The 23,116-nt window shown below is 37.2% G+C and overlaps 1 protein-coding gene across 1 annotated transcript in view; it reads left to right on the top strand.

Moving 5' to 3' along the window:
- Positions 1–23,116, top strand: part of ERLIN1 (ER lipid raft associated 1) — a 36,882-nt gene that overhangs the window by 625 nt on the left and 13,141 nt on the right. The window contains exons 3-7 of the mRNA XM_046027119.1: positions 1,644–1,725; positions 5,841–5,887; positions 8,013–8,074; positions 13,248–13,373; positions 16,120–16,193. Coding sequence (XP_045883075.1) covers positions 1,644–1,725; positions 5,841–5,887; positions 8,013–8,074; positions 13,248–13,373; positions 16,120–16,193 — 391 coding nt within the window. The remainder of the gene's footprint in view (positions 1–1,643; positions 1,726–5,840; positions 5,888–8,012; positions 8,075–13,247; positions 13,374–16,119; positions 16,194–23,116) is intronic.

Below are 23,116 nucleotides of genomic sequence, written 5' to 3'. Positions count from 1 at the left end.
TTGCGGCATCGGGGAACTCTTCCAGTCTTAGGAAGTCGTTTTAGTTCTAGCCCTGGAGGAATATGGGGGCCGAGCACTCTCTAGGTATTGGTTCTGGTGCTCTGTGCATTTTGTGCAGACGTTAAGATGTCCTCCAGAGAAGTCTTCCTAGTAGACCGAGAACTCAATTACTTGTGGGAAAAACGAAGAAGGAAGAAAGGACAGTAGTCACTCCTCCACTGTAACTGAAGAGGATAAATCATTGTTACATTCCATACCGCTGTCCAGGCTTTTAGTTTGTAGTTAGAGATGTCGTTTAGAAACTCTGGTCCTGTTTGTGGTTGTTCCTTAGACTTTTTCCTCGTCTAATAGTGGAAGTAGTGACCGGTTTTGGCTTAGGAGGCCAGATGACCATGACAATTATTATATCCCTGGACCTTGAGGGATATACTTCTCCCACCTTACTCTTTCTTTTCAAGTTGAGGAAAGGAATAGTATGGGATTTGTTGCTCTCTAGGTGAGATGGAATAGTTTTTCCTTCAACATAGTTCCAGCCAGTTCCTTTTGATGTAGGCAGAGGACATTTTGGAGAAATTTCGTTTATAATGTATTTGAAAGAGCTTCAACTTCCTGCTTGTTTTTGTTATCCTCCGAAACTGATATTTCTACTTTCACATCCATCCTGAATCTTAGAAAGGGTCCTCCCTGTGAAGTGCTAGTTTCAAATACAATTTTAGTCATAGGTCTTAGCAGATGGAGATCTAGCATAACAAATGACAAATTAGTCTGTATTTCCACCTAGTTCAGCATTGTCTTTCTGACAGTAAAACCGAGGAAAGAACATTTCAAGGTAAGGCTCTCAAAAGAATTAGGGATGGACCTCAGTTCATCTTTTCTTAGTTATTTGTTATGAATTCTTTGAAACTTATTTATGTTTTCAAGATAAGAAAGTAAGTCCTATAAATTTATTATTCACTGTGTAAGTAGGACTTCTTTTTTATACTTGCCCCGAAATGCCTACTTTGTGGAATTTTTAAGATGTACTTTCATATTTCTCACATTCCAGAATCTGGTGAACAAGTCCACGGTTATATACTACTGTTTATAGTCTTATCCCTTAACCCTTCATCTTTCCATGCTAAGTTTTTGTTATTTTTAATAGAGACTTTAGTCCTCCACTATTTTAATATAGGCAGGTAGAGTAAGAGTCTTGAGCGTCAGAAATTTTCTCAGTCTTTGAAACTTTGTGTTATCTTCTTTTTTGAACCTGGTGGCTAAAAGTATTCAGTTTTGATTTGGTTTGTGTTGTGTACAATTAAATTACAGCAGCTAAGAGCCATTAGAATTTTTTTTTTCCACAATTAGTTCTCAGAAGCTTAAAGACCAAGGAGAATCCTTTGTATGTGAGAGCAGTGCTGGAGACCCAGAGGTATCGTTGTTGGAGCTTATGAAACAAGATGTAACATTGGCAGTTTAATTTAATCTTTTTTCCACCTTTGCAGATATTTTAGGGACTGGTAGTTGTTCATAATGAATAACTCATATTAGTAAGGCTTTAGTAGGTCAGTAGCATGAGTAAGAGTGAATGTTTATTATAGCACTTTAGATTTAAAAAGAGGATTTCTCTCTTTATAATCTTGTCAAATTGAAACATCTTTTTGCAGGGGAGGAGCTTTACTAACGAGTCCCAGTGGACCAGGCTATCATATCATGTTGCCTTTCATTACTACGTTCAGATCTGTGCAGGTGAGTGATTCCTAGGGAAGCCCCCACACTGGATAGACAGGTGCGACAGGAACAGTTACCACATTTGTGGGTGGAGTTGGGTTTCTTTATTGCTTATGCAAATGGTGGTATTTGCTTAAATACAGGAGTTACAAAGTTCAGAGTACAATTGTCACAGTACAAGTTACAATTTTGAACTACCTCACTCTCTTGAAATATTTAGAAGCCAGGCAACTTGGAAGGACTAAGGGCTTTCCCCATCTATATAGTGCTATACAGCAGGGTTTTTGTTCCTGCTGTCAAAATAAAAGCTTGAAACAGAACTAGAAATACAAACCATTGATTACTTCATTTAAAATGATGTTTGGTTTCCATAGAAGCCAGTTCCTGGACTACTGTTAATATGGAAGATCTAAATGTTTATACACAGCTTTTCTGCCTCACATTTTTGCCTGGGATATTAAGTACAACTTTATGCGGAACCTTAGTGAATATTCTATTTTGACAGCATCCCAGAGTAATCTAAATAAGCATCTGTTCGTTGAAAACAGTATCTTGGCCTTGAGAGACACTTAGTAAATACCTTTTGATGCAACAAGATGACAGAACAGGATTAGATTCTGACTGCTTTTGCAAGCTCAGTGTGATCATAAATCTTTGGATTCAGAAGTTTGTGTACTATCTGCTGCTGATTTTTCCAGGACTTGGGAAAATTCAGTGTATTTAATCTCGTAATTTAGATCTAGGCTCTGTGCTAGTGAGAGTTTCATTATGAATACTTAAATCCTCCAGGTTTCCTTCCAGTTCTCTTTTAGTTGGCTTTGGGAAAGAACTGTGTCTGTCAAAGTGAAATGTAGTTAGACATTTCCCTAGTCAGACTGATTTCCGTATTGTTTTCCCATGTTTATTTTTTCACTCTTGCCTTGGTTCATGTTGTCACCTCTTCTCTCGCTATCTCTACCTTCATTACTGCTCTCCTATCTCAATCTTGCCAGCCTTTTAAAGTCTCATTGCAAATCCCTCTTCTCATTTATAGCTCCTAAAGTCTGTATGGTAAATTTTGGCTCTTGTCCTGTTTCCTTTAATAATGTTGTTTGTATTCTCTTAAGTTTCTTTGTGTATTTTCTTTCCAGAAAGTCTCCCAGCTTCCTGAAGGCAGGGGTTGTAACACATTTATATTTCTGAGCTTTCTGCTTGTGGTGAAAGTTGTTAAATTGAGCTGATTTCTTAGGAAGCAATGAGGTATAGTGAATGTGAGACCAGAAACCTGGAGACTTAGGTTCTGGCTCTGGCTCTGCCACTGACTGATTACATGACTTTGCAGAACGTTCAATCATTGTAGACCTAAGTTATTCCTCCATGAAAGAAGGAGTTTTAATTACATGACCTCACCAATAGCCCAAACAGTTGGTAATGACGTTATGAGTGGCATGCTCAAACCCTTAGAGATAAAGAGCTTTTTAAAAATCTTGTTCAAAGCCAGGCAGATCTGTTTCTGCCTTCTTGGAACTTATCAAGTCATACTGATGCAGAGCTATATAAAAGAGATAATAGTAAACATTAAAACACATTTAGAAGTTAATAGCATGTGACAGACGTGTGTGTGTGTGTGTATATAAATATGTGTATATATATATAAAAATAGTAACAAATTGTCATACTTATAAGACATGAAACTAGTAAAAAGATTTTAGTGTAAACTAATATACTTCATATCTACAAAATATTAAAGGCTAGAGCTAATGTGGCTAAATAGGAATGTTCTTTCTTTATACATGACACAATAACATTCTAGGAAAGAAATACATTAATAAAACTCTTAAGAAATTGTTCTTATAAGAATGGGACATAAATTTATTTTTAGGAATTTTTGGAACACATGATAACACAATCTGTGCAAACAAATGGCTTAAACTTGGCAGTTGAAAGGAATATATAAGTAGCATCTTGGAAAATGTGAGATCCTGCATATGATATTTAAAAAAAAAAAAACCCTATGCTTAGAGAAGTATGAAAACTTTCACCCTTTAAAGTCTATATAACATAACCAAAGGCTTACTTTTAAAATAAATGTTTATATTCGGAAGATAATTTTGGGGATGATAGAAAAGAACTATAAATGTACTTGAAGATAGGATATTAAGTAGAAGATTTAACATTTGAACTCTTTGCTAGTTCTTGGCTAGGTGACATCCTCTAGGTTGAATAGGAATGTATATTAAATATACTAATATGGTTTAGGGAAATTGAATTTGATTAGTATTTTGAAGGAAATAAATTGAACTCATCTCTTTATCAACTCCCCTTACTCTGTCTAGAACCTGTCATTAATGTTTACCATCCCCCTGGTAGTTGTTCATAATGAACAATCTCTCAACCCTAGAGTTATCTTCTTTTCTCTCATGGAATGTTATATGTAACTACTTACTGCATCCTTCCTTTTACTTCTCCTGAACTGAAAGCCTTCAATTTGCATGGCCGTTTACTAAATTAATCTAAATAAATTAATACTTTAGCTTCCCAACTGTTTTTCTTGCCTCCAGATAAGATGGATAATGAGAACTGTATCACATGGACGTACAGGAATTAAGGGGAAAATTTTTTTTGAAAGGTCCATTTTGTGACTCAGTGTAAGATGGACTAGGGAGAGCCAAAGCCCCCCAGCAAACATCCTGGGCCCTCTGTCTAATACCACATTCTTTATCAGAATTTGCCCTCCTCTGTATTGCCTGTTTTTCTCCAGGCAAGCCGGCTCACTTCCTGTCATCTGTACATGCAGTTTGTCATCAGCTTTGTATATTTACTAGGATAGATCCTTTTTTTTTTTTTAAAGTTTATAAAGCTTTATTAAACATTTCAAGCAGTTGTGCAACAAACACACCAAAAATAAAAGCTACAGAATAACAGTCCAGATGTTCTACATGTGTGGCCTCATGATGCCATTTCCTAGATGGACTGTCTCCAGTTCTGTCCTCTGCCTGACCTGCCTCCCTTCCTCAGGCAAGGGAAAGATGGATGGTTTAGACTGGAAGGACAACCATGTTGGTCCCCGGTGGGCAGGGACCAGGAGAAAGTCTAATTTGCCAACACTTGTTGCCAAAGTTCAGAAAAGGCAAAAAGCAGTTGTGGCTCAGTTGGTTAAGCATCTGTCTTTGGCTCAGGTCATGATCTCAGGGTCCTGGGATTGAGCCTCATGCCAGCCTCCCTGGAGAATTCTGCTTGTCCCGTCTCCCTGCCTCCACTCATGTTGTCTCTCTGTCTCTCTCTTTCAAATAAACAAAATACTTAAAAAGAAAAAAGAAAAAAAACAAGTGACAGTCACAAAGTCTTCCTGTGCATTCTTCATAATGTACAGTCTATATGTGTGGGCCTGAAGGAGCTCCTGTCATGAAGAATCATTGAACCTAAGATGTGTCTCTGCCTCATCTTTCTCATTTCTCCCCCTCTAGACCTGGCTTATAAACACTTCACTGCAGAGAGCTTTCCAAACTATTATTTTACTCTTTATCACTTAACCTAATAATGTAGCTCATACTCTGTTATTTTATACTCGTTAGAGATTGTTTTATGACGGTTTTATCTCCTATGTTGGATTGTGAGCTTTTTAGAAACAAGGGCCATATTTCCTTTTTTGTTTATATTCCATAAAGTAAGATTTTGCTGTATTCTAATAAAGGTTCAGTGTGTCCAGAATATGCAGTGGAATTAAAGTTCAGAGCATAAGTCCTAATGGTAGTATCCTTGTGGGTAAGCCATGTAGTTTCCAGTCTCAGGCCAGCTCTGTGAAAATAAGGGACTCTGAAAGACTGAACATTGAAACTTTCAGATTGAACGTTGAAACTTTCCAAGTGTACTTTTTTTTCTTTGCCTCAGCTCCCACCCCCAATCAACCTCTCCACTCTAGGTTGTGCAAGTGCATCTTGATTGGAACATTAGTTATAAAATATTTTGTCTTGTTTTTCACGTCTACTAGGATACGAAAAGAAATTACTCTGATAGCTAATCTTTGGGGACTGAAATTGTAATGGAGCTCTTCTGTACTTACCTCTTAGCAGTTCTCTGGAGGTTTTCCTCTGGGACCAGTAGTTCTTTGATGATATGTGTCCTGAGTATTCATTAAGTATTTTTTTTCCCAGACAACACTACAAACCGATGAAGTTAAAAACGTGCCTTGTGGAACAAGGTAAGCTTTCTCCTTGCTAACCAACCTGCCTTTAGCTCAGATAGAGTTTCTGTTCATAAACTCTGGTTACTTAAACATCTTTCAGATAGACATGATAGTAACCAAGGGAGATTTCTTTTCTGAGCATTCTTTGAGTAAAGCTCTGTCTCTGAGCTTTCCATCTTGGAAGCTCCTTGGTTCTTGAGAAAAGTAGTTTCAGAGCTGGCAGACCTAACTTCATGTATTAGCACTGCCACGTCTGCTTTATTGACTTTGTTTTTTTAATAGACTTTAGTTTTTAGAGCACTTACAGGTTCACACTAAGCAAAAGGACAGAGAGTTCCCATATATTCTTTGTCCCCATACATGTGTTTATTGACTTTGTAAGCTTAGTTTCCTTGTTTGTAAAAATCAGGTAATAAGACCTGTCTTGAAGAATTACTGTGAGGATTAAGATTAGTATTTGTAAAGTGCCTACCCCAGCACTTGACTAAGAATAGGTACTCAATAACAAACAGTTTGAATGAAACCATCTCACCTTCTTGCCATCTATAGTACTAAATGCCATCTAACAAAGGTTTTTTTTTTTAAAGGCTTTATTATTTACTTATTTTAGAGATAGTGAGTGAGCAGGGGGAGGAGCAGAGAGAGAGGGATAGAATCTCAAGCAGACTCCATGCTAAGCTCAGACACCAACGCAAGGTTGGATCTCACACCCCTGAGTTCATGACCTGAGATGAAACCAAGAGTCAGACATTTAACCTACTGAGCCACCCAACATCTCCTAAATGCCATCTTATTAGAGTTTCTGGTTCAGTAGGTCTGGAGTTAAGCTCAAAAATTTGCATTCTGAGGGTACCTGAATGGCTCAGTCAATTAAACGTCTTCCTTTGGCTTAGGTCATGATCTCAGGGTCCTGGATTGAGTCACACGTAGGGCTCCCTGTTAAGTGGGGAGTCTGCTTCTCCCTCTCATTCTCCCTCATTGCTCTCCCTCTCTCTCTTTTTCTCAAATAAATAAGTAAAATCTTAAAAAAAAAATAAGGCAAAAAGAATTTGCATTTCTAGCAGAAGTTTCTAGGTGATGCTCCTGCTGCTGGTCTGAGGACCTTATTTTGAAAGTCTCTGCTATGAAGAGTTTTGGGGCAGAATGGCAAGCAAAGTCCAAATTATTTACAGAATATCATCAGTATGTTGAATTGTGTCAAAAGGAGAATGTAAAATTCAAGGTATTTTTTTAAATGCTCTGTTTTAAATGACTAAGATATCAGTGTTTACAATTCTGTAAAAGAGGCTTGGACATCTGTGAAAGGACAGACTGCTTTTAAAAAGGGAGAATCTCCCTCTGTTTTAAGTTTACATATTTGATACTAAGTTCTTCTTAGGTATTTCTGTAACTCTCTTCTATGGAATCTCTTTAGAGAGGACTCAGAATTGGCAACTTACGAGATTTGGGGTAAATTTGATCTTCACGCTTCCCTTATTTTCTCAGATTTTTTTCTGTGAGCAGGTTATTAGCCTTTTTTATCCGGAAAAATGTCACCATAACTTGTTAGGAAGACTTAGTTGTTTAGTTTCAAAATCTCTAACTTCATGTATCTTAAATTGAGATTCACATGTGCCTTAGGTCTGTGCTGATAGGCCAGGAAGTATAGGGAGCTATTAATTAACAAGACCTATCTTTCCGAAGTGTCAGTTTTACTTGAGGGTTTAGGAGGAAATTCTTTTTTTCATATTAGAATAAATACAGATTAAAAAGTAGATTAAAACTCTTCATGCATTACTCAGATAAGTCAGGAAACTAAGAAAAATGTCAGCCCTTGCCTGTCTTTCATACCTCTTGGGGAACCATTTTACTTCGTTCTTCAACAGAAAAGTTTGAGAAGGGCACTGCTTTAGTTGTTGGCTTCAGTTAATAGAGGCAAAGTGCTAAGTGGCCCTATGTTATAGGTTTAGTCTTCATGGGAGCTGTTTTGATTCCAGCACTTACAGAGGTGAGCCCTGTGTGTAGGGACATCTGAGTGATAAGTGACTTATATCCTTAGATTTTCCTCTAAATTTATGTCATGTGGGATATGTTTGATGATGTGGGAATCTGGGATTGTAATTTTATTTGGCTCACACTTTTTCCATTTCTTTGTTTTTAGTGGTGGGGTCATGATCTATATTGACCGAATAGAAGTGGTTAATATGTTGGCCCCTTGTGCAGGTATGGTACCCATATATTTCTGTTTTGGTTTTGTTTTTTGTTTTTAAGTAGGCTCCATGCCCAGTCCGGAGCTCAACACGGGGCTTGAACTCATGACTGAGATAAAGACCTGAGCTGAGATAAAGAGCTGCGTGCTTAACCAACTGAGCCACCCAGGCATCCCTATTCTGTTGTTTTTATATTTATAATTAGAGTATTTTAGGGAACCAGAAGCAAAAATGAAATGAAAAGGAAAAAAAAAAGCTTATGGATGGTGAAGGAAATAAATCAACAGAACTAAAAGGCAACCTATGGAATGGGAGAAGATGTTTGCAAATAAAATATCTGATAGAGGGTTAGTTTCCAAAATTTGTAAAAACTTATCAAACTCGGGGCACCTGGGTAGCTCAGTGGGTTAAAACCTCTGCCTTCGGCTCAGGTCATGGTCTCAGGGTCCTGGGATCGAGTGAGCCCCGCATAGGGCTCTCTGCTCAGCGGGAAGCCTGCTTTGATTTCTGTCTGTCAAATAAATAAATAAAATCTTTTTTAAAAACCCCAAAAAACAAAAAAGAACTTATCAAACTCAACAACCAAAAAAACAAATAATCCACTTTAATGGGCAGAAGATATGTTTAGATATTTTTCCAAAGAAGACATCCAGATGGCAAAGACAGATAAAAAGATACTTGACGTCATTCATCATCGGGGAAATACAAATCAAAACCATGATGAGATATCACTTCACACCTGTCAGAATGGCTAAAATTAACACAAGAAACAACAGGTGTTGGCAGGGATGTCGAGAAAGGGGAACCCTTTCACACTGTTGGTGGGAATGCAAACGCTACAGCCACTCTGAAGAACAGTTTGGAGTTTCTTCAAAAAGTTAAAAATAGGGGCACCTGGGTCGCTTAGTGGGTTAAGCCTCTGCCTTTGGCTCAGGTCATGATCCCAGGGTCCTGGAATTGAGCCCTGCATCTGGTTCTCTGCTCAGGACAGCCTGCTTCCCTGCCTCTCTGCCTACTTGTGATCTCTCCATCAAATAAATAAAATAAAATAAAAATTTTTTTTAAAAAAGTTAAAAATAGAACTACCTTACGATCCAACAATTGTAATACTCAAAAGTTTACTCAAAAGATAGAAGAATACAGATTCGAAGGGGTACATGTACCCTGATGTTTATAGCAGCATTATCAACAATAGCCAAACTGTGGGGACACCTGGGTGGCTTAGTTGCTTAAGCATCTGCCTTCTGCCCAGGTCATGATCCCAGAGTCCTGGGATAGAGTCCCACATCAGGCTCCTTGCTCATCAGGGAGTCTGCTTCTCCCCCTGCTTATATACTCTCTCTCTCTGGCATATAAATAAATAAAATCTTTTTAAAAAGTAGCCAAACTATGGAGAGAGCCAAAGTATCCATCAACTGATGAATGGATAAAGAGATGGTGTATATGTGTGTGTGCATGTGTGCCATGTGTGTGCATGCACGTGCGCACGCACACACACACACACACACACACAGGAATATTACTCAGCCATCAAAAAGAATGCAGTCTTGCCATTTGCAGTAACATGGCTGGAGCTAGAGCATATTATGCTAAGTAAAATAAGTCAGAGGAAGAGAAATACCATATGATCTCACTGAGATATGGAATTTAAGAAAGAAAACAGATGAGCATATGGGAAGGGGGAAAAGAAAGAAAGGAGAGAGGAAAAGAAGCCATAAGAGGCTCCTAAAAATAAAGAACAGACTGAGGGTTGATGAAGGAGGTGGGTGGGGATAGGCTGGATGGGGGAATGGGTATTAAGGAGGGCACTTTTGATGAGCACTGGGCGTTATATGTAAATGATGAACCACTGAATTGTACTCCAGAAACCAATATTGCATTGTATGTTCACTAACTAAAATTTAAGTTAAAAAAAAAAAAAGTTGGATGCTTAACTGACTGAGGTACCCAGGAGCCCTTATTCTGTTGTTTTTATGGTTAGAGTATTTATAACTGAAGAGATTCCTTAAGGAATAAAAAAGTGCTTTTAAAGATTTATGACTTCATTCATTTCTGATATATATATATATATAAAAATGATCCCTGGAATCTTTTATACTTCTGGGGAATGGTGGCAGAAATAGGTCACAAGGGGGCGCCTGGGTGGCTCAGTGAGTTAAGGCATCTGCTTTCGGCTCAGGTCATGATCCCAGGGTCCTGGGATCGAGCCCCACATTGGGCTCTCTGCTCTTTGGGGAGCCTGCTTCCTCCTCTCTCTGCCTGCCTCTCTGCCTACTTGTGATCTCCGTCTGTCAAATAAATTAAAAAATTAAAAAAAAAAAAAGAAATAGGTCACAAGTCCTGAACAGAGTTGACTTTCTGCAACTGTATATGTTACTTTTCTCTCATCATAGTTTTTCTAAGAGCGAGACAATCATTGATTATTTCTAGAGTTTGTAGGAAGTAGCATTTCCTTTCATGAGAGAGCATTTCCTTTCATGCTGAAAACCTATAACTCATCAGTTCCTTGGCCAGACTGATTTATGATCATAGAAAACTCTTTTCTAGTTGAGATTGCTATAACTTGGAAAGTGATCTGAAAAATCTGTTTGGGGAGAACATTTCCTTGGTAAAAGATGAAAATCCAGAGAGATGGCATGGTTTCCATTCAAATCAAAAACTTATCTAGAACCTGGCGATTCACAGACCTGTACCCCAGGGCTAATAATACATTATATGTTAATAAAAAATTAAAAATTATTAAAAAAAACTTATCTAGAAGTTCTGAAGAAAGAGTTGCTTTTTTTTAAAAAATGTTTTATTTCCCCCCTTTTTTATTGTGGTAAAATACACATAACTTAAAATTTACCACCTTAAGTATTTTTAAGTATACAGTTAAGTGGTATTAGATACATCCACGGGGTTCCTAACTGACTCAGTTGGTAGAGCATGTGACTCTTGATCTAGAGGTTGTAAATTTGAGCCCCGTATTGGGTGTAGAGTTTACTTAAAATCTTAAAAAAAAATTGACATTGTTGTATAACCATTACTACCATCCATCTCCGTGTCTTTTTTAATCTAGCAAGAATGAAACTATCCCCATTAAACATAAACTCCCCAGTTCCCTCTCTCCCCAGCCTCTAGCAACTACCATTCTATTTTCTGTCTCTGTGATTTTTTTTTTTTAAAGAATTTATTTATTTATTTGACAGAGAGAGAGATCACAAGTAGGCAGAGAGGCAGGCAGAGAGAGAGGAGGAAGCAGGTTCCCTGCGGAGCAGAGAGCCCGATGCAGGGCTCGATGCCAGGACCCTGAGATCATGACCTGAGCTGAAGGCAGCGGCTTAATCCACTGAGCCACGCAGGCGCCCCTGTCTCTGTGATTTTGTCTAAAGTACCTTGTGTAAGTGGAATCATAGTATTTATCTTTTTGTGACTGACTTATTTCACTTAGCATAATGTCCTCAAGATTCATCCATGTTGTAGCATGTGTTAGAATTTCCTTTTTTTCTATGGCTGAGTAATATTCCATTGTATAAATATACCACATTTTGTTTGGTCATTTATCCATTGATGGAAACTTGGGTTGCTTCCACATTTTAGCTATTACGAATAATGCTGCTATGAACATGGGTGTATGTGGATCTGTTTGAGATCCTGCTTTCATTTGAAAAGAGCTGCCATTCTATCCTTACTATTAAAATTGGCATGCTTAACATGTACAAGATACTGTGTTTGGCAAAACCAATTTAAAAAGGTGTAATTAGACCCTTTTCCCTAAGGGGTTTCATATTTTATGTCTGAAGACATGATGCCAACCTAAAAAAAAGTGTATGTATTTATTGTTAAAATATATATACATGTATGTATGTACGTGTGTGTGTATATATATATATACACACATATATACGTGTGTGTATATATATACACACACATATATATGTATATAGGAATGTAAGTTCATGCTAAATTTCATGGCACTGATACAGGCACAAAAAGCAAAAGGATTTCAGAGTAGAGAGCAAGTTGTATTACTGCCATGTGGATTTGGATTATATTTTCCTGTGATTATTTTGTCTTTTTCTCATCTACTTTCCCTGGTTATAAATCAGTGGAATGGATTATGATTGGGAAAATAGACAAAAGGAAGATATTGCTGGTTCTGTAGCCACAGACATGGAAACTGTTGGATCACCAATTCACTTGGAAATGACCAGGCAGGTGAGTTAGTCAGCAAGTATTTATTGATGGCCTGACCATCATTTGTGATCTAGAATCCAGTTACATCTGAAATCTTCCATGGGAAAGCCAATAGAACAAGTCCTTGGGTCTGAAGGAAGAAAACAACATGTTTTAGTAGGTAGAGCACAGATTCTGGTGTGGTCTAGTATGTGCCCTTAGGAACATTTCTGAAATTCTTGGTTTCTGTTTCCTATTATGCAAAATTAGGAAATATTTTTGTGAAAATTAAGTGATTAATGTATGTAAATTTCCTGATATAAAGCCTGGGCCAGTAAAGGTTCACTTCTTTTCCTTCTAGGTTGGTGTCTTTTTACAGCCTTTATTTATTTTAAGATTTTATTTATTTGTCAGAGAGAGAGCACATAAGCAGGGGGATTTGCAGGCAGAGGGAGAAGCAGACTTCCTGCTGAGCAAGGAGACCCCAAGGAAGGACTCCATCCCAGGACCCTGGGATCATGACCTGAGTGGAAGGCAGATGCTTAACTGACTGAGCCACCCAGGCATCCTTTTTTACAGTCTTTAAAAACTACCTTTTCAAAAATGGTCTTTGGCAGCTGCTTCCTTCTTTTATTTCCAGTGTTCTTCAATTAATTCAGGCTGCTTTACATCCTTGCTAAACTTTTGCTTTGCAGTAATTGCCTTACACTTTCCCTGCCTCACAGTTCATCTTCACACTGCCGCCACAGTACAAATGTGATTGTGTCATACCCTTGCTTGAACATTTGACGGTTCCTTATTATCTCCAAGATAATGTATACTCTCCTTAGTATGGAACTCAGAATTTGCCCATTAGAATTGCAAATGCAGTCATATTTGGAAAATTGAGCACAAGGAACACATCAAGGTTTGTGAGCTGTTTCATTTTTCCACTATTTTTTTGTCACTTTTCCTCATATATATTGTAACTTTTACCGTGGCTGAATTAGAGGATACATGAATAAAGATGGATTTTACCTTTCCTTCAGTGTTTGATATTGTGAGGAACTACACTGCAGATTATGACAAGACCTTAATCTTCAATAAAATCCACCACGAACTGAACCAGTTTTGTAGTGCCCACACTCTTCAAGAAGTTTACATTGAATTGTTTGGTGAGTATCTTACTCATTATAAATTAAATATGTGAATAACCAATTGGAAATCTTAGTCAACTCTATGGATTCTATAATATTAGTAAACATTATCCTATTTAAGCACTTCTTCTGAATTTATAAGAGAACATTTGCCTTTAAAATATTTCTCTAAAGTTTAAAATTTCTTATGATTAAATTAAGTGAATACTTAAAAGATATTTTAAGAATGATAATTTTCTGAATCTATTATATGTAACTTAATAGAGATTGGAAAAAGATTATTTGCAGGCTATATTCTGTTTTTACCATGATAACTTAATGAAAATTAGCTTTGTTGCTATTTTAATAGAATATTTGGGGAAGTTTAGAAGTCTTTTCTTAGAGTTTCCCAAGACCCATCTCCATGTTTGATGACTTGCTAGGAAGACTGACAGGACTCAATATATGTTCTACTCATAGCTAGGATACAAAAGGATACAAAGTAAAACCTGGAAGAAGCCAGACATAAGCTTTCAAGAATTTTCTTCCAGTGGAGGCATACAGGATACACTTACTTCAGTATTAAAGTGTGACAACACATGTGAAATGTTGTCTGCTAGGAAACCTCATTAGAGACTGCCCAGAATTTTTTTTAGGTGGGAGCGGCAGAGGGAGCAGTAGAGCGAGAATCTTGTGCAGGCTCCACACCCTGTGCAGAGCCTGATATGGGGCTTGAACTTATAACTCTGAGATCATGAACTGAGCCAAGATTAAGAGTCGGACACTTAACCCACTGAGCCACCCACAAGCCCTGCTGCCCAGAATTTTTACTGGGGGCTAACATACAGGCATCCTCTGCCTTTAGCACATACCAAAATTCCATAGTCCCAGAAGAAAGGCACATGTTAGTATAACAGGTTAGGCAGAGTGAGTCATTACAAGTTCTGGGAATAGTGGGAATCCTTTCCAGATCCATATTCTGTGTGTCAGCTAACGGCCAATTTGGAAACAGGCCTTTCTGAGGATCATAGCTTCAGGCCTGCTGTGTTAACTCTTTTCTGCACAAATTACTTTTCATATGTGGTAGTGAAAGCTATGACCTGTGATAGAGTTATTGCTCTTGGCTGTTTACTTCTCCCCCCAGGAATTCTTATTGAATTTCTTTTTTTTTTTTTTTAAGATTTTATTTATTTATTTGACAGACAGATATCACAAGTAGGCAGAGAGGCAGGCAGAGAGAGAGGGGGAAGCAGGCTCCCCGCTGAGCAAAGAGTCTGATGCGTGGCTCAATCCCAGGACCCTGAGATCATGACCTGAGCCAAAGGCAGAGGCTTAACCCACAGAGCCACCCAGGCACCCCTCTTAGTGAATTTCTTACAGGCAGGCATAGGGTTGGCTGATCCTTTTGGAGATCTACCAGTTGAGTCCTCATTGATGATTGACAACTACTAGGTATATGAGAAAACTGTCCTCATTTCTCACATCACCAGTCATTTTAATAATGGTGAAAATACATTGAGGTGGATAGAAGATTCATGAGTTTCAAGGCCAAGTGAAGTGATAGCTTTATCGTCCATTCTTGTGTACTTCAAAGACCTTTCTGTGAGCCTGCCCCCTCCCTTTTTTTAAATTTAATTTTTTTAAAAGAGAGTGAGTGTGTACATGAGCGAGGGGTGGGAGGAGCAGAGAGAGAGAGAGGAAAAGAATCCCAAGCAGGCTCCATGCTCAGCGCAGAACCTGCCATAGGGCTGATCTCACAACTCCAAGATCATGACCTGAGCAGAAATCAAGAGTCAGACAGATGCTCAACTGACTTAGCCACCCAGTCGTACCCTCCACCCACCTCTTAAATCCAAAATACTTGCAGAGATCCATGGAAATGAAATTTAGTTATTTGGAGATTTGGGCTAAAGACTGACTGAGGGGCACACGGGTATCTCTGTTGGTTAAGCGGCCAACTCTTAATTTCGACTCAGTTCATGATCTCAGGGGCCTGAGATCAAGCTCTGCATAGGGCTCCAAAACTGTGGGGAATCTGCTTGAGGATTCTTTCTCCCTCTCCCCACTGATTCACTCATGTGCACGCATGTGCATGGACTCTCTCTCAAATAAATAAATCTCGGGCGTCTGGGTGACTCAGTCGGTTAGGTGTCTGCCTTCAGCTTAGATCATGATCTCTGAGCCCTGGGATCCAGCCCTGCCTCAGTCTCCGTGCTGAGCAGGGAGTCTGCTTCTCCATCCTACTTGTGCTCTCTCTCTAGCTCTATTTCAAATACATAAAATCTTAGAAAATGAATAAACCTTAAAAAAAAGAATGAAATGGGAATTTGGTTTTTATGAGAATCAGGACACGTATTCAGTAACCACACTGAATTAAGATACTAGAGACCTAGAATCTTCATTTATTGGATAAACAACCTACTTTTCATCTTTCTTCCTTAGTCTTTGTTTGACAGTTCTTCACACTTTCTCCCATACAAAAGGAAAACTAAATATGCATTTTTAATGTATATATAATAACTTCTATATTTATAATATATAATTAGTTTTTTATATGTACACACATATATGTGTATATATATATACATTACATACATGTATGTAACTTAATAGAGATTGTATGTATATATATACACATATATATACATGAGGTGGTTTAAGCTCTATAGAGCAGTACCATAGAAATTTGAGGTCTAATAATGATTGGGGTTTTTTCAGTATTAATATAATGAAAAAAAATTTTTTTGAGTATCATGAGAGATGTTGTTCTTGGCCTCAAAAACAGATCAAATAGATGAAAACCTGAAGCAAGCTCTCCAGAAAGATTTAAACATCATGGCCCCAGGCCTCACCATACAGGTAAGCCCATTTCCTAGGGAAATTCTCTAGGAATTTTGAGAACTTTGAATTGAATTGTTCTTTTATTGGACATTATTTATTCAGCAGTTATTTAATTGAAATGCTATGGGATTTTGTAGAATAGCTTTCTCAATTTGACTTTAGGTCTCTGCCAAAATAAAATGCTCTGTGGCTTGCCCTGGCTGGCATTTTCTATTGATAAGCTGATAAGCTGAGGCTTTTACAAGGAAATGAAATGCATGCACTGCTAATTGTGAGCCATTATTAAGATACAGTAATGGTTATTAATCAGTATAAGAGTAAGGCTTTAGACTCAGTAAGATTATGAACATGGATTTCAAGTATAAGATTTGAACAATAATTCTAGCAAAACAGATGTCACATATGATTAATTGACAGATGAACTGGTGGGATGATTATTGCTGTAAGTCTTTAGAATTCAAGAACATTTCAAGAGAGTCTGCCTGGAAACAACTCTAATGGAGTTGGGATTTTAGGTGGGTCTGGAAGAATTAAATTAGCAGGGTTTGTATGGTGGGGAAGGAGTAAGGCAGGTGTTTCAGATGGGTAGAATGGCCTGAATAAAAGGAAGGCGACAGATAAGTTTGGTGGTGGTGATCGTGGTGGCGGTGGCAGCGGCTTTGGGAGATAGAATGGTGAGGGGTTGTGGGCCGGCTTTTTTGGGTCAGTGTTTTTACAGATTGGGTTGAAATCCATGAGTAATTCTAAAATCAATTTTAGTAGATCATGACAGCATTTTAAATAAAATAAAATTGAGTAAGAAAAGAAATCAGAACACATGGCATGTATTAAATTTAAGTATTGTTCTGTAAAACTTGTTTTCTCTTAAGTGTGGTGTAGATGTTTGTATTGGGTGTCAATGTGAAATGCAGATCTTACAGTGGTCATAGTAACATTTAAAAGGTATCTATGGCTGTAGGTCCAGATTACCTGAGAAGTGGTAATATGGCTTCTCTAGTACCCTTTCTTAGAGTTTCTAGGAGATCAGTTGTGGTAATGGTTACTGCAGCTAAGGAGAAAAACTTTGGTGTCATGAGTCTCAAGTGTTGCACTGTTGTGAATGTGCATTCACTGTAAGTGACCATGTGTGATCTCCTAACAAGACTGGATGCCGTGCCGTCATCTCTGATGATGGGAAGCTGAGGGGAAGCTGCCAAAGTTAAGGGGTCATTTGAAAGGTCCAGTGCAAACTTCATAAAATCCACCTGGTTGTCCATTCAGTTGTAGTGGGAGTTGCTTTTCTATGTTAAAGATAATAAGTGTGAATGTCACAGATTTTTAGATTCTGCTCATGTTGTTACTTGGGAGATGTAGCTCATTCTTAACAGCTGCCTAGAATTCTTTGCCTTATATTACATAATCATTTCTCTGTTGTTTCCAGTTTTTTGCTGTTAACAATGGGGTAGGCATTTTTTGGCACATCTCCTTGTATGTACAAATTATCTTTCAAAAACCTGCACAAATCTATAGTTTTATCAGCAATATATGTGAGTACTGGTTTATCCATAAACCTCACCAGCAGTTGACCAATGAGACATGCTGATTTTTGCCATATGGAATGATGTTATATCTCTCTTTGATTTGCATTTCTTTGGTTATTAATAGGGTTGAGCATCTTGGGGTTTTTTTTGTGGGTTTTTTTTTTCTGGCCATTTTTTACTTGGTCAACTGCCTATTCATATTCTTTCCTCACTTTTCTGTTATGTTGTTTTGCTTTTTTTCACTGATTTGTAGTAGTATTTTGTATATTCTGAATATTTTTATACACACGTGTGTTCTGTATGTTTTTTTAAAAATTAGATATTGGGAAAAAGATGAATAAGAAAATAAAATTCACTCATAATTGTACCATGCAGAGATGAGTTTGTTGTATCTTTCCAGGCTCTTCTTAATCTATTTATAGGTATTTATAGGTATTTTTTATATATATATATGTTATTTATATATACATATGTTTGTTTATGGATATAAATAATGTTAAACTAGAGTGGGATTGTACCATAGCTGCTTTTTTCACTAACAGTATATATAAGCATCTTTTCAAGTCAAAAATATAGATTCACTACATTATCACTATTATCACTTTTAATGTTTTGTATTTAATCTACGGCTTCCAATTTTCATTGTTAGACACATGTCACAATGACAAGCTTATATATACATCTTTTTAAATCCTTTCCTTAAAATATAATCTTAAATGTAGGATTGAGGAATCGAAGTGTATGCCCTGTTTGGAGGCTTTTTGGTAAATATTGCCAAATGTGGCCTTTCAGAAAAATTTTAGCATCTTATTCTCTCATCGGCAGTGTTGGTGAGGTGTAGTTTCCTACACATTTGATTTTGTGATTGTACCCAGATAATTTATAGATGCGTGCTGACTCTCTTAATCCTTTGAGAGAAATTAATTTGGTATTTTGTATTAATTATTGAAGTTGAATGCCCTAGGATATTTAATGGCCATTTGTAGTTCATTTGTGAATTGTTTGTTGTGTTTGTTCATTTTTTAATTATCTTTTTCTCGTTTAAGCTGTTTTTAAATAAATAAATAACCTATTTTTAATGTTAATTGTTACAACTCTAAAATGGATGGGAAGTATTTTCTCCTAGTTTTTTCTTTACCACTTAATATCTTTTTCCTCCTGGCAATTCTGAAGTTTTAAACTTCTGTAGAAATTTTAGTATTTTTTCTTTGTGGTGTTTTATAGTGTTGGCATGTTTTAAGCTACTTTCAAATTACAACATTTTTTTCTCTATTTGTTTTAAAGAGAGAGTGAGAAAGCACGTGGGCACAGCAGTGGATGGTGTGGGGGAAGGAGAGAAAGAAACTTAAGTAGAGCATGCTAAGAGTGGAGCTCAACCTGGGGCTTGATCTCATGACCCTGAGATCATGATCTGAGTCAAAACCAAGAGTTGGATGTTAAACTGACTGTGCCACCAAGGCACCCCTTTACAGTTGTGTTTTTAGATTTGAATCTTTAATCCATCTGAAATCCATTTTGATGTCAGTTGTGAGATAGGGCTCTAATTCCCCATTTCCCCAACTTCCCATGACCCCTCCTTCCCTCTGACAAATCTAGATATGTGGGAGGCATCTCTAACAACCTTCTCACCCTTAACATCTAATCAGACCCCATACCCTGCAGATTTTACCACCAAAATCCATGTAAAGCAGTGTTCTTCTATCTTTACTGCTATTTTCCTAAGCCAAGCTACCATCTCTTGCCTGGACTTCCAACAGTTGTCTCCTACAATGTCGTCTCAGTTTGACTTACCTTTATCCACATCATTTTCTGCATAGCAGTGAGGAGGATCTTTTAATTTAGTTATAGTTTTATGTTGCTTTTATAAAAAGAATTACCGAATGAAAAAAGTGTCACTTCATGTTTTTAAACTGGTAGAGCAAGATCTCCATTGTTTTGCTTGCTTTAGTTTTGCCATAAAAATTTCTTAGGAGAGCTGGAATGCATTTTTAGAATTTCCGGTCTATTTGTCAGCCTTCCTTAACACATTACTATGTTTACGATAATCAACTTTTTATTCATTTTTAAGCTCTGGTAAGATGTATTATCTTTCTAAAAATAGCGGCCTTTGATATTTCTGCCAGCTTATTCTTCCAGCTGAGTTTTCATTATTGATATTTTCAAGATCTATCAGGTACCTAAATTGGCACATAAGTTTAAAATTGGGAACATAGTTTATGGCTTTACTTAATCATATCATATTTGTTTCTTTAAAATTTTTGACCAGGTGAGAAATTCATATCTCGAATTAAATTAATACTCATGGATTTACTGAGTTTTAATGCTATTAAATGTAGTCTTTTTTTGTATAATCATTGAGGATTGCAAATGATTCTTGGTAAATTTTATTGTGTAGCTACTGGTTTGCTGAATTTGCTGTTTCTTTCTTTTTTTTTTTTTTTTAAAGCAAATGCCTTTTTAAAAAAAATATTTTATTTATTTATTTGATAGGGAGAGAGATCAGAAATAGGCAGAGAAGGCAGGCAGAGAGAGAGGGAAGAAGCAGGCTCCCTGCTGAGCAGAGAGCCCGATGTGGGGCTCTATCCCAGGACCCAGAGATCATGACCTGAGCCGAAGGCAGAAAGTTTTAAACAGAAGCTTTAACCCACTGAGCCACCCAGACGCCCCAGAATTTGCTGTTTCTAATATATTTTTTGGGTTAATTTCCTTGGATTTTTTTCTTATTGTTGTATATATGGTATAAACATTTAACATGAAATCTATCCTCTTAAATTTTTAGGTGCACAATGCATTAATATTGACTGTAGGTGCAGTGTTACACAATAGATCTTTTAGAGCTAATTTATCTTGCTTTGTGCAACTTTATGAATTTCATTAGATTTTTTTATTTATGTAATTATGCCAAAGTAAAAAATCTTGATTTTCCCCTGTACAACCATTTCCCAGTATCCAAATCACCTTTAAATTCTTCACCTAACATTCATAACTATCTGAAAGTTTCTTATTCATTATTTGCTTTTTGTTATCTGTTGTGTTTTCTCCCTTTAAAATTTTCAATTCCATGAGAGCAGTCTTGCCTTGTTCACTACTATATCCTTAGTGCCTAGAACAAACAGCGCTTGGCACAGAGGCACCCAGTTAATACTTGTTGAATAAGTATTCTCTGTAATAATCAGTATTTTAATTTTGCTCTTCTCTGTGTTTATACTCCATTTTTCTTGAACAACTACTTTGTCAAATTTGAGTGGTGAAAGTATACATCCTTGATGTTTTTTCCCTATGTTATTAAAGAGAGTGACTATATGTTGGGTTTCCATTTAAAATATATATTTATAAGCCAGCAGTCCCCTTCAAGTATATTCATTTTCCACTCCTGTGTGTGTGTATTTTGGCCATTGTTTTTGGATATGTTGTCATTTATTTATTTTTTTAAGATTTTATTTATTCGAAAAAGCATGACCAGGGGGCAGAGGCAGAGGGAGAAGCAGGCTCCCTGCTGAGTAGGGAGCCTGATGTGGGGCTCAGTCCCAGGACTCTGAGATCATGACCTGAGCTAAAGGCAGCCATTTAGCCACCCAGGCACCTTGTCATTTTATTTTTAAAATCTGTTATAATGTAACTTACATTATCTGTTACAATGGGTGCTTATTTTACACATACTTGGGAATTCTGAGATTCCCAAGATTGGCAAGCATGTAGTGTGTTCTTCAGCCTCATACAGCAAGATGTCTTCAGAAAACAGTCATGTTTTATGCTTTTTAAAAAAATAAGACTAGAGGGGTGCCTGGGTGGCTCAGATGTTAAGCGTCTGCTGTTGGCTCAGGTCATGATCCCAGGGTCCTGGGATCAAGCCCCGCATCAGGCTCCTTATTCATTGGGGAGCCTGCTTCTCCCTCTCCCACTCCCCCTGCTTGTGTTCCCTCTCTCGTTGTGTCTGTCTCTGTCAAATAAATAAAATCTTTAAAAAATAAATAAAAAATAAGTCTAGAAGGATGTATAGCTATTCTCTTAATTAAATGCAAAATGACAGTGCTTCCTTCTGAATCATATTAATACATATTGGAAATCATCTGCATTTCTGGTAGTCACATAGTGAAATCTGGAATCTCACAAATGCTGGTTATAAATTTTTATTTGTCTTCTAGTTATCTCCATGAGTTGTTCCTTATGTCCTCACATACCTCAACTTCAGCATATAATGAGTACTTCACTACAGTCCCTAGCTTCTTATTCCATTTCACTACTTCTTGTATTTGGTTATGATAGTTCTCAAATTCTTTACAGATTTTACTATTCTCTTTCATGTAGGGAAGTCTGTGTTGCTTGAAAGTCTTCTTTCAAAAGCCTCTTTAAAAGAAGGTTATGTGGGGCGCCTGGGTGGCTCAGTGGGTTAAAGCCTCTACCTTCGGCTCAGGTCATGATCCCGGGGTTCCGGGATCGAGCCCCACATCGGGCTCTCCGCTCAGCGGGGAGCCTGCTTCCTCCTCTCTCTCTGCCTGCCTCTGCCTACTTGTCATCTCTCCGTCAAATAAATAAATAAATAAATAAAAATCTTAAAAAAAAAAAAATAAAAGAAGGTTATGTGCTTGAGAAAGAGCATGAGCAGGGAGGGAAAAATAAAACAAGATGAAACCAGAGAGGGAGACAAACCATAAGAGATTCTTAACCATTCTTAAACAAACTGAGGGTTGCTGAAGAGGAGGGGGCTGAGGGCTGGGGTGATTGCGTGATGTCATGAGCACTGTGTATTATATAAGACTAATGAATTGCTGAATTCTGCCTCTGAAACTAATAATATACTTTATGTTAATTGTATTTAAATAAAAAGAACATTATGTGCTCAAAGGTTTTGTCGCTTAAAGGTTTAGCCAATTTTTGAAGAGAAATTAAAACTTTCTTCAGATCAACAGTATTTTGTGTGTGTTTGCAGTATAGGCAGGGGTGGTGGTGAGTGATGTTTAACTAGTTAATCAGAAACTTAGAGAGTTGCCTGATGTAGAAAACTCAGCCTTCAAAAGGCTTCACTTCCCAAGTAAATAATCTTAATTAATGTCAAAGTACAGGATGGTTAGGGAAACACAGTGTCTAGTAAAGGGTATCTACAAAGACAAGTAGACTTTGTTCTAAGTGAGATTCTAGGAAGAAAGAACATAAGCTGTTAACTGGTATTTGTTTTCCTTCAACTTTGGACTCTCTATATATAGTTGGTACTGAGTGATTGCAGGTTTAGGAATAGTAAATACATTTATTGTTCACTGTATTAAGTTGCCTATACTGACCTGAACTTACTTTGGTTTAATTTTTGTTTTTACTGTTTCCTACTTCACAATTTAAATCTTGTAATTTTGCCTTCCTTCTGTTTCTTTGGTTTACAGACTTGAAAAGGAAATGAAAGTATCCAGCTGAAGAGCTTTGTAGAGG

This window comes from Meles meles, chromosome 13 (assembly GCF_922984935.1).
Source record: "Meles meles chromosome 13, mMelMel3.1 paternal haplotype, whole genome shotgun sequence".
NCBI lineage: Eukaryota > Metazoa > Chordata > Mammalia > Carnivora > Mustelidae > Meles > Meles meles.
The sequence above is the reverse complement of the archived record's forward strand: the minus strand, read 5'-3'. Positions and strand labels throughout refer to the sequence as shown.